General features: G+C 40.1%; 1 protein-coding gene across 1 annotated transcript in view; it reads right to left on the bottom strand.

The window, feature by feature from the left end:
* Nucleotides 1-216: 216 nt before the first annotated feature.
* Nucleotides 217-12,875, bottom strand: part of AK5 (adenylate kinase 5) — a 97,844-nt gene continuing 85,185 nt past the window's right edge. The window contains exons 13-14 of the mRNA XM_087730924.1: nt 11,710-11,898; nt 217-1,652 (exon numbers count right to left, since the gene is read on the bottom strand). Coding sequence (XP_087587050.1) covers nt 1,542-1,652; nt 11,710-11,898 — 300 coding nt within the window. The 3' untranslated portion in view covers nt 217-1,541. The remainder of the gene's footprint in view (nt 1,653-11,709; nt 11,899-12,875) is intronic.

The raw sequence follows: 12,875 nt of genomic DNA, 5'->3' as shown, positions 1-12,875 counted from the left end.
GAAGGATAAGAACATATCTAAAACAGTCCCTTAAAAAATAATTGAATTAGCGTTTACAGGGCAAATGCCAAGGAAGAAAAGGAAACAGAAGAATCCGCCCTGAATGGAGAAAGGACATATTCTGTAAGCATGCTGATTTGAGCTATATTTTCAAGTCATGTACTGTGCTTTAAAAAGGATTAAACCCACATATACTGTAACAGAAATCATTACTCCTCATTTTTGTACGTTTTATTTGTATTATGTCTTCATTACAAGAAAGGTAACTTTAAAAATACAAATCTGCCGCAGAAAGTACAACTTTGACAGCAAGAGCAATCATGCAACCCACTTCAACTGTGAATTCTTCCAGTAGTTCCAGTAAGAGGATGCAATTACTTTACAGGAATGTCAAATAAGCTTTTATTTAGCTATCAGAATACCAAAGAAACTCCACAATATTTTGGTTAACCTAATGGAAATGCGATATGATTTTTACAGACATTTTTGCAGATATTACAGATAAATGGCTTACTAAAGATGCAAGCAATATGAATCAAAAAGAATCCCTGACATTTCCCCTTTTTTTTTTTTTTTCTCCTTTTTTTCTCTCTCCCCCCCCTCCCCCCCCCCAAAAAAAGTTTTGGCAATGCCAGTACAAGACAACAGATGATGATCTGAATTTTGCATTTGAAATGCTGCCGAAGTATGATTTAAAGACACCTTCATACATTCTGGCTCATAGTCAACTTTATAAGTAGACTAATTAATAATAGTAAAACTGCTGTTAATATGGATCATTACTGGATTGCACATTTAACTACACAATACAATCATTGTGTTCACCTCAGCTCACAAAACTGGGAAGTCGTCATTTATAATACCCTACGATTCCCAGCAGAAGACAAGGCTGTCTCAAAAATGGTGTCTGCTCCAAGATAACGGATTGACGGACTTCCACAATATTCAACCGTATCTTCACCTTCAATTAATCTTTCTGCTGCTTGTTGTAATCGTGTTCGGGGGATGTGTGAAAAGTTTATTTTAACTTCTAGCTTGACTAATTCCAGCTGTCTTACAGCTGCATGTAACAGAGAATAGACTTCAGTCACTAAAACCCAAGAACAAGCTAAGTGATACCACAAAAATTAATACTGTTAATTAAAATCATAACCAATGGGGAACTTGTACGCAGTAATCTTAAAGTTAATATGCTAAATGGTGAATGATGTGGTTGAAGAGCTCACTGCTGGCCAGGCGCCGTCTGGCTTCCAATCAAATGTATGAGACCATGAAATACAAACCAGAGCTGCTGTTCACCATGCTGCTTTTAACCCGTGAAGAGCAAACACCCGATAAAACAATACATAGTTCTTGGTGCAGAGTTAGCATACAGACCACTTTCTATTGAGTGTATTGTCAGAACAGAGAAAAAAGATTTCACCTAAGATAACATACCACATGCACAAATTCCAGATGCCTCTCAAGAAAGCAGTATTGCTTTGAACAGCATTTTAACCACGACTGTCACGTGCACGTGAGGCGAGGCTGCGTACACACCCTTACTGCATTTCTGTTGAAAAAGAAAATGCTGCCTCCTCCTCTTTCAGAAAAGAGTCCATTGTCTTGCAGACTTCCAGAAAAACATCCTCCTGTGTTCCTTCTGCATCAACCTGTGAAGCAGGCAAAAAACATTAGTCTTGATTACGTGACAAAGAATTATCTCAGAATCTAAACACTGGCACAAAAACCTGGTCCAATATAAAATAGAAGTTGTTCTGTTTCATGTTATAAGTATGCTAATGTAGAGCAGCAGCTTCCATAAACCAAATTATTCACTGTGTTTCCACAGATTTATGCGAGAAGATTCTGTAGGCTCCATCGTCTGGAGCAAAGTACCTTAGTCAAGTGAGGGAGCTTAAGCTTCTCCTAAGTACTCATGTTTTAACGTAACGTTACACTTTTGATACACAGAACAGTTTCAAAAGATTTTTAGAAACTCCAAAAGAAACCTAATAGAATATCTTCGATATCATACCATTAATGAGATGAATAGCACTGACTTGTTCATTTGTTTCTTGTCATCAAAAGTGTAATGCTGTGACTGACCTAAAAGCCTGCAAATGGCAGTAACTTAGCAAGGTTGTGTGTTTCTGCACATTGGTATTTGCAAGCTTGGCGAACTGGTTCTGGTTTTATGACGACCTTTGGGCAACGCATGTTTTACAGAGGCACTGGTTTTGTTGTGCAAGAACTCCCTTTCATTGAAGACATTTTTTTCTTAAACACCCCAAAGATTCTGTGTTGGCCACAGGTTGTCCAGGCTGCTCAAGTGTATTTTTCATGACTGGTCTTCAGCAAAAACAAGACCAATTTATTCTCCTGTGCTGAGGAAGAGAGAGCTGCATTTTAGCAGAGAGGTATGATGTTTTTAGCCAGTAATACTTCTGTGTATTCCCTAGAAAACGTAAGTAGCACTGAGCTTTTCTGAGCCATGAGTTTCACGTCCGTCCCATGCAGTGAGTGTTGTGCAGGTCATTACTTGAGGAAGGAGAGCTATCTTCTGCCGTCACAGTAGTGACAGAAGCGGCTTTCCTGCTGGCTGTGTACACCACGGAGATTGCACCTGATGATTATTCAGTTCCTCTCAAATGCCTGGTGAGAGCCTTGATTCCCTACTCAAAAGCAAGCTTCCTCTCTGCTTCTCCATGCGTAGTCTTTCATGCATGCATACCACGGAGTTTGCACACACTGAACTGGACCCATGACAACTTTGCTAAAGCCTGTTTTTCTGAACTATGTATGTGCTGCATTTTCATCTCCACGTTGCTGATTAGGATGCCAGACAATTATATGTTTCATGGGGACATTCCTGACCATCATACTTTCTGCCACCTCTTTGTTTTGCAGGCGAATAAAAGGAATTTCAAATTCCAAAAAATGCCTTTTTAAAATAGGCCATGAAATTATTCTCAGATACGGTGTTGGCTGGCAGCCAGCTCCTGTACAGTCTGACTGCACTCCATGTACATTTAAGTCCCTCGGTGCTAAGTCTTGTGTGGGAGTCAGCAGCTGCTCCTTGCAGAGATCCAGCAAGGGATTGCATTCACACTCCACAGCTTGGCTTCGCTCTTGGTGGCATCCACCGATGTTGCAAAGTTTGGTCCCTTGTTGCATCCTGTGGGAAGCGCTGGCACACGCAGGCAGTCTGCCTCCACACACAGCAGTTCCAGCACTGGAAATGACTGGCCTGGCCAACCTTTAAGGAGCCATGCCTGACTGGGTTCAGTCCCCTTGGACTCACCGCAAGCCTATCTCACAGTCTGAGCTGAACTACCCTCTCCCCTCCTGGTAAGCTTTCAGAAGCACGGTTCTCTTGCTTCCCTTGCTCTGTGTCACATTGGTGTTTGCTGACATTGCTGCATTATATCATGCTGAAGTACACACATGCTGGAATAGTGTGTGAAGCAGCAGGTGGTGCCTCAGAAAGGTCAGTTCTCAGACAAGGGCTGCATGTCTTTCAGAAGCTTTCTATGCCACAGAAACAAAGGGTTTAGGAGGGGCTTACTTACTAGTAGCAAAGAGAAGAGGGGAATGGTGAACCATTCTGGACCAAATGCCTGCCATCTCCAGTTAGAATAAAACTAGCAACTCCCATCTCAGCTGCTATAAAGCAGCTTGTTTTGTCCGTCTCAACTGCCAAGACACCTATTTTCATATGGCTATCCCACAGGAAACATACTTCACACAGGGTGAAGGCCACAGCCATTTCAAAGCTCTCTTGTCTTAATATGTATTTTTATTATCTCTTTATTCCATAAATACATCTGCACTGGATAACCAATCTAACCTAATCAGCACAGCTGATTGCCATTGGCTTTTTGGCGACCTCTTCTAGAACTGGGACTGATACTCAAGTCTAGATGTAGGCAGTTGTGATGAAGAATGAGGTTTGTGAGCGTGGAAATTGCCACCCTTTATGACTGGCTGGAACGCCGCCTTCCTAACAGTCACAGTAAAATATGGATGAGCATGACTAATGACAGCCCCAGTGCTTCCAATGCTGGCCTCCTAAATAACAAAGGTACAATTCATAAAACGAACTTAAAGTAGTGGCACAAAACTAACTTAATGTGACAATAATTCACAGCTAGTACCACAGTAACTCAATGACACTCTCTGCAGCTCCAGGAGAGAAAATTGTGTATTTCTCTTTCTCATATTATAACAAAGCTCATACATTAGGACTGTTTTCCAGGTTATTCAAGGCTACTGTCTCCTCATAAAAGCAAGATCCAGATACAGTTTTCCACAGTGCTTCCAGTTTTGAAATGCCACTATGGCTTTAGGTAACTTCAAATACAGAGAAATTTAATGAGCTCATATGAAAAATGACTGGAGTAACCATCTTCATAGTACAATGTTGCTCCTTTTGGCATTAAAATCAGCCAATTACATTTTCTGTTATCAAGTCTCCATTTCTTGTAGGTTTTGGGATTTAGAACCTTAAACGTATACTGCCACTGAGAAAAACCGACTGTCTGTAGAGAGGATGGCTGAGGACCACCCTTTTCAGAAAGACAGACGAGACTCTGGAATAAACTCACTAGTTAGAAGCTTCTTATGGAAGGCCAGTCAAGCTCAGCTGTGTTGTCACTAACTTTTATATCTTTGTCATTAAAAAGAGTGTTAAAAACCTCTTTGAGACATTGCAGTACCTGGTTCTCACAGCAATGGATCAAGCTGTCTGGGAATCCAGTGGAAACATGCTGCCCCGATACCTATTCACATTTGGCATGAATTTTCCATCGTGTTTCATCTATAATCACCTACTAATGTTTCTGATGTATCTTTCTAGACTGGTGTCTCATCTAATGGGTCACAAGCCACCAAGGGGGATGACACAGAAACACTTGTTCCTTTGTTCCCCACCTACTTACCTACCAGGGTTAATGATTCTCTGACAACCTTTCAAAAAACAGAAATAAATTACGTACCTGCTATCACTTCTACCATTGATTACCCCTTCTCTAAAGGGAAAAGTACACATTTGCCCCTCCCTGGAGAAACCTCTAACAGGGGATCGGCACAAGAAGGCTCAGAAGTGGAAGATCGTGAGAGGGTGGATGGTCACTCCTTCTTTCATAATGGTTCTGGAAAATGTTTGTGATAAGAATCTAATAACTACTGCTTACCCAGCATGTGACTTCAACTGATTTTAGAAACAGTAGAACAACACTGTGAAAAAAGAAGGAAAAAAAAGAAAGGAAAAGGAAAAGGAAAAGGAAAAGGAAAAGGAAAAGGAAAAGGAAAAGGAAAAGGAAAAGGAAAAGGAAAAGGAAAAGGAAAAGGAAAAGGAAAAGGAAAAGGAAAAGGAAGGAAAAGAAATGCATTTTTGTTGAACTTTGTAGGCTAAGCTTCCATAGTGTGTGATCTGAAATAGTGAAGGTTTTTGGACATCCTTGAAAATCCTCTGCTCTGGACTGCCTACCTTATTTGTTACACTCATGCCCCTTTTCCTCAGATGGCTTTGAATAGGGAACTGGTATCTAAGACACCTGCTAGGTGTCTTACGTTAGCTGGGTAGGATCAGTTTTGTCTTGCTTGACTACCAATGCATTGCTCTTCATTACTTATTTCCCTCCTACATACTGTCACTTGAAAAAAGCTTTAAAGGATGAGTCAGATATTAAAAACAATCACTTTTTTTCTCCCTTTCTTCTCAATTGACAGAGGGCCATATATTCAAAGGTATTCACATTTAGCCACGTTAAAACACAAGTAGGTGCCTACTAAATTTTCAGATGCACTTTTCTGTGCAGCTGCCTTGGAAATTAATGAGAAATAAATTTAAAACCAACAGTATCTACCTGCTTACTACAACTACCACAGCGCATTTTGGTTAATACCATTCATCTGAAACATCTGATTCCCACAGAATCAGGCAGCTTGCAACTGTTGTTTTTGTGAGTAGGGCTTTCAGTCCTTGCATTTCCAGTATGAGGACTTTGTTAAAAAGCACCCACTTGCTGTCCTTAGCGGCAGGTGGGTGTTCTCTAACTGAATATGAAAGAAATTATGGAATATTAAACTATATCCCCAAAACATGATTTTTTAAAAATTAATTGGAAAATTTCTAACTTACTGTTACAACAACTTTACCTTCCAGAACACAATTTAGAAAATTAATGCCTTAGCAGAAAAGTGAGCAGAAGACACTGTCATTCTTTGCCCTTCATTCTTCAGCCAGTTTATCTTCCCTTGTAAATACATCCTCATGACTTATATCACAGTTCTTCATCTCAGCTGGGTGGCTGGAAGGATCACCATTATTTATTCCTGTCAGGTTCACAGATGTTTCATCTGCACCCAAATTTTCCACCCTTTGTGCATGCCTCGCGCTTCTATTGCTGAGCAGAAACACTGACAGGTAATCTTAGTCAAAGGGAAATTTCAAACCGGGTCCTGATCTTTGGCAGCTTCATTAGGTCCCTGTTCTTGTTCAGAGGTCAGCAGAATGGAAAAATGTTCCATTTCCAAATATCATATTAGTCATTTATGAATGCACCTATGCACAATAACTCCAGGTTTAGAGAAGGTCGTAAAATTCTCATTGATTAAAATGGGAATGCTGTTACAACCGTTTACCTTTGTCTCTTCTGTGCAAGTAAAGCAAAGAGAATTCCTAATGACTGCAGAGGAAGCTAGGTCAGACTCGAGGTTTTTTTCTGTCTCTAGTGTGTTTATTAGGCTCCGTCCATCCGTCCCGTAACACCCGTTCCAATGCAGAGAATGAGAAAGCTAATTTGACAACATAGAATCGTTAAGGTTGGAAAAGACCCTTAAGATCATCGAGTCCAACCGTTAACCTATCACTGCCAAGTCCACCACTAAACCATGTCCTCAAGCACCATGTCTACCTGTCTTTTAAATACCTCCAGGGATGGAGACTCAACCACTTCCCTGGGCAGCCTGTTCCAATGCCTGACTACCCTTTCGGTGAAGAAGTTTTTCCTAATATCCAACCTAAACTTCCCCTGGCGCAGCTTGAGGCTGTTTCCTCTTGTCCTATCGCTTGTTACTAGGGAGAAGAGACCGACCCCCACCTGGCTACAGCCTCCTTTCAGGTAGTTGGAGAGAGCAATAAGGTCTCCCCTCAGCCTCCTCTTCTCCAGACTAAACAACCCCAGCTCCCTCAGCCGCTCCTCACAAGACTTGTGCTCCAGACCCTTCACCAACTTCGTTCCCCTCCTCTGGACACGCTCCAGCACCTCGATGTCTTTCTTGTAGTGAGGGGCCCAAAACTGAACACAGTACTCGAGGTGCAGCCTCACCAGTGCCGAGTACAGGGGCACGATCACCTCCCTGGTCCTGCTGGCCACACTATTCCTGATACAAGACAGGATGCCATTGGCCCTCTTGGCCACCTGAGCACACTGCTGGCTCATGTTCAGGCGGCTGTCAACCAACACCCCCAGGTCCTTTTCAACATAGTCTCAAGCACGCCTTGATATGTCATGACAGATCAGTTCCTCCTCCACTGAGTGCTCATCCAACATCTAATTCCCACACCAGACCTTCTGCTGGCCTTATGCCCAGGACTGAATTTTACATTTGCATATAATATGCCTGTTTCAGGACTGAAAACTTTTAGGCTGGATGGGACAAGTTAAACACGTAGCACTGTTGCCATGTGCTGTTCCCAATCTGTGGAAAACTTTGTCTAGCCCTAAATACACTGAAAATGGAGAAATCAAATAATACCAATATGCCAACCCTATTTTCTTGTTAAAGAAGTCTATTTAACAATTTTTATTTTCTTTTCTGTGGCAAAGCAGGGACTGGGTGCTACAGTTAAGCCCTACAAGACATTATCACTTATACAATTAAACACCGTTTCACCTACAATTATTAGTCGTGCTTAGTCACACATTGCAATAAGCTAGAAAAGGTTAATGCTGAGTCTTCATGGCAGTTAGGTGGGATTTAGACTCTAATATTCCTCTTAAAATCTCAGCATCCACTCCTCTGAATTCTTAAGAAAGTGCATGGCTGGCATCTCAAGGGACATAAAGCTCACATGGGCCTTCCACTGAAGAGCTGCATCTGTTGAAATAACAAGCCTGGGCAGGAATAACTTTCCAGAAGAAGGCAACTAAAGATTCTTTTAGAGCCTTCTTCTCTTCCTCTCTTAAATAGCTTCTCTTCAGATGCTATGGCCATCGCTTATCCTGGGATCACAGACTGATTTGGATCTGCAAACAGCACCTTCAGGTAAGGAAGGCATCACTTCCCTGAAGCTATTGGATCCCACCAGCTTTGCCTGAGAAAAGGAGTACACAAGCCTCTGGTCTGTATTTACATGACAGTCCATGGATTATTTTAAAAAATCCATTAATGTAGATGAGATCATTTATTTTAAGGAGTCTTCGAATCAACACTTGTAAATTAACTTTGGTGCCTTTGCGTGAAATGGATTAGAAAACGTATACACAGTTCTTTCAGTGAGCAGAATTATAGAGGCAGCAGCATCTTAATGGGAGCATCAACATCTTCAACCAGCATTGGTCAATGCTGGAGAGTAATAAAACCCACTTAGGAATGAACAGATTCCCAAAGCTGAAACCATGCGGTGTTATAATAAAAATCAGGAAGAAAAAGATTAAACATGTTAGACTGCCTCTAGGTAAAGTCTCAGTCTTCTGTCTATGTGTATGATACTACAAATAACAAAAAACAAGGACTATTTTAGCCTAGCCCACACAAAAAAAAATTGCAGTCAGTATTACTGATAGTTTTTCTGCTTTCCACCTGAATTTCCTTTCTTCGTTCAGAGAACATCAGAGTGGCTGCTCATGTCAGTGCTTAGCAGTCTGTAAAATATGTTGCTATAAATAAGAAACTAACCCTGTGTCCTGGGAATTGCAAACTTCCCCCCTTACTCTCTGCTTTCTTCAGCACATGCAGCCTAAACATATTCACCGCTAAAATAGTTTTAAAACTGTAAACCTAAATGTCTATTTTCTCTTAATTTCCCACACAGCTAACAGTTACACATTTTGTGTTAGCTAGTTCTCTTTGTTTCAAAACAGCTGTTGACCACCTTAACTGTTTTTGCTTTGTCTTTGTTCTGCAAATTGTTGAGCCAAATAATGTTTAGGTTTGTAAGATGTGCATTTACAGGATAATAATACAGGTTGGAAAGAACCTCAGTGGATCATCTAGTCCAGCCTCCTGCTCAAAGCAGGACTGGGCACTGGAAGGATGCCGCTATGCCAGGCACTATGCTTGACTTGTGTCATTCACCAAATCAGATGGGATGAAACTCTTTGAGTTCACTTATCCAGGAAAATTGCCTAGAAAAATTTCCTAAACAAGCATTCCTTCCAGAAAAGAAATTACTTTGTTTCACAGTATTTAGTGTATTTCCAAAATGGATTTTTTTTTTTTTTATTCCTGCACTGTCCACTGCAGAACAGATAGGGAATATTTGGATCAGAATAGCTATTGCAGTCAATTGCCCTGGGCAAAAAAGTGCCCAGACCTACTTTTCCACTTTGACTGTAGGTGCAGAGTAAACTTTAAAATGGATTCCCACAACTGTTCAACATCACTTGGTTAAAAAAAAATCAGTTCTCTCACCCATGAACAATAAAACGTTAACGTGCTTCTTGTATGAAAACTATATTGGCTTCTGCTCCTTGCTGTAGAGGCACCAGGTCTGCAGGCTTGTACCCGAGGCTGGCTGAGGGTGACAAGGACAGCCTGGGAGGATTAATTCTAAAAGCCTACATCTGCTGAGTATTTTGGCAATGTTCTCTAAATGCTGATAAATAACTGAACATGTACTTGTCTACATCATAATGGTTGGGGAGGGGGCATCTCCCTACTTTACTTAAGTCCATAATGGAATCACATCTTTGATAGCAGAGGTGTATTTTATCAGTTCAGTAAAAAGTCGATGGGGTAGACATTTCAATACAAAGTACCTGTGTTCAAGAAAAACAGAACATGTTTTTCAACCTTAAAAGGACATTTGACATGGTAATGTTTATAAAGCTGATTTTACAGAACTTTCAGACCCAATAGTTCCATCCAGAAGACGGAAGTACGTTGAACACCTACATTCATCAGAAGCAAGTACAGACACTGTACAGACAGTGTAAGAAAAACAGTGTACACACTGTTCCAGCAATGCACGAATATTTTCTAAGAAGCAAACGCACAATGTCAGTTCCCCCAAAAACTAATGATAAAAGAGTGCAAAGCACATATCCAGTTCTGACCCATAGGCTAGGCAAGTCCCTTAAGGAGCTAATGAGCTATAAGCTTTCAAGACAAGACTGCATGTTTTGCCATTGCATAGATTGCATAGCAGAAACTTGCAGCAGAAGTATTAAGGAAGGACAAGGAGATTCCACATCAAGTGAAATAAGGCAGACCATGAATGCAAAATCTGTGTGAAAGTATTGAGTGTATTTTCATTCCCTTTGGGGCTGTCACTTCCCTGATGCTTCAAAAAGGGAAACACTGGGGTAGGCACAACTCACTGAAATAAGATCTTAGAGATACAGGGAGCTCTGTTTTCCTTTGCATTGCACTGTGTTGGTGTATTGTGTATTGTACTGAACTCTTAATTAGATGCATCCTTGCAATGTTGGCAAGGTAGCTCGTCAAAGGAAATATAAATAAAACCAGATAATCGTTCTTAAGCTTAAAAAAGAAAAGTAATTGGGGATTTTTTTTCTGCCACTCTGGAGTTTGCCTTCTGTCCACTTACCGTGGGGTTAGCAAAGGACATAAATCAGGACTTTCCCTTTGAGTATCATTTTTCTCAGGACTATGTCATTTACTCTGTTCTCAGGTCAGGACATGGGTGCATAAATTAGCTGCATGTTTCTCTCCTGGGAACTTTGCAGAGGAGAAAGGTTTGGGATATGTGATTTGCATGTTTGCTACAGCCTTTAGAAAAAAGCTCCCATAATATTTCCAGAAACTATTATTGGATACTTTCCCTTTTAGAACAAGAAGGATCTCTATAGGTGAACATAAGGGATAGTTTGCCACGATGGAGCAGAGAAATATATAAACAGAAATATAAACATCCCACGTAAATGAGTTTACAGATGTGCCAGCATATACATCAGTTAATTGCACTGATGGAACTTTTCTTGCTTCTCTGTAAAGTATTGATTATAGAATAAAAAGAATGTTTTAAATATCACATCCTCAGCAGGTGTAAACTGAGGGAATTCATTGAAATTAATATAACTATGTCATTTGTTGCAGCAGAAAGATCTTTCTGTTACTCATGTCTGTTTTATTTCAGGATATACACTGTCAGTTTTGTAAATTTAACTAAAGGGCTTTGGATTAACATAATCTTTCATCCTAACTCTGAAAGCCCTTATAGAGAAATAAATCCTAATACTTAAAGAAAAGCTTTCCAGCATTAATGTTTAATAAGAGATTCTATACAGATGAGGTAGTAATTCAGGATATGTTCTCAGACTCAAGATAAATCTGTGTTTTTATTCTTTCAAATTGCATTGTGGAACTCAAAAGTTTGTAGAAGCTGAAAATAAACCAGGGAAGTGTAAGATAAGAACAAACTGCGAAGTGCAGAAACTCATACAGTTCATAAATCGTGTCCTGTCAGTATTTTCCAAATATTGCTCATATAATGGAAGTAAAAAGCAATAATTTAATTCAAAAGGTCAAGCAATTTACCTTGCATAACCGTGTCTTCCTTTCATAGTATGCAATCACAGGTTTTGATGCTTGGTAATAGCTTTCGATTCCTTCCTTGATGGTTTCGGCATTATCAGAGTGCGGACTGCTCTGATTTCTCATCAGAAGGCGACTGCTCATGGTTTCTGCAGAGCAGTCCAGGCAGAACACAAGTTTTGGTTCCCCAATCTAGAGACAAAGGAAAACAATACGAATTCAAACCACTAGCTTGGTAAAACTGATTTTGTTTGGATAACTTTAAAACCAAATGCTACCATAAGAGTCATCAAGGAATTTATTAGCAAATTACTTTCGTATTTGTCTATGCAGAAATTATGCTTATTAACAAACACCTCTTATTGTAGCAGCACTTAGAGATCCCAGTATTGAGGATCAAGGCTGTGCTTGACTGGGCTCCACACATACAGAGAAAAAGAGATATGATCTGAAAAATTCTGGCTACTTGGACTGAAGATAGTCAGTTTGTTCATTATTTGCAGTTTGATAAAAGCTTGACGCAAACAGCACTGGACTCATGGAATGCTCGAAACAGTTAATTTTTTAGCCTTTGCTTTGTTCAATCTGTGAAGAGCATATTTTCATCCAGGGAGCAGTAAACTATAGCTTATAATTTCAAGAGGCAATAGAGGAAAATGTCCAAATTAAAGTGTGCCCACTTGAAACGGAAATGAGTAGCAACAGACAGGCTCAGGGACACCATCAAATGCTTGTTATTGGACGTATTCACAGGAATACATCCTGTGAATTACTTTATGTCACGGACTATTTTATGTCAATATTTGCAGTGTAACTCTACATCATTACTACCCATGGCATAACAGAAGGATGTCATAAATTTCTCTGCATTTTCAAATTGGTGAGTAATTTCTGAATTCTATGAGAAGCCCACCACTTGGTGCTTTTTGGATGGTGCCAAACTAGTTGTAAGGGAGAGTCTGCCCGTTTCTATAAACAAAATAAATATGGATTTATTTATTTTTATTCCCAGACCTTGGCAAAGATAGTAAATAATTGTCTCTATCTACATTTGATAGTAGGTATTTTATGGGTGAAAAAGAACTGGCAAGAAAGAGCAAAATGTTCTTTATAATATTTTAGGAGAGAACCAAAAGTTCTAAACACAAATCCCCATCGTTCTTTCCCCG

The sequence above is a fragment of the Nipponia nippon genome, unplaced genomic scaffold (genome assembly GCF_047370975.1).
Source record: "Nipponia nippon isolate SJK-2023a ecotype South Korea unplaced genomic scaffold, ASM4737097v1 scaffold_5, whole genome shotgun sequence".
Taxonomy (NCBI): domain Eukaryota; kingdom Metazoa; phylum Chordata; class Aves; order Pelecaniformes; family Threskiornithidae; genus Nipponia; species Nipponia nippon.
This window is presented reverse-complemented; position numbering and strand designations above follow the sequence as displayed.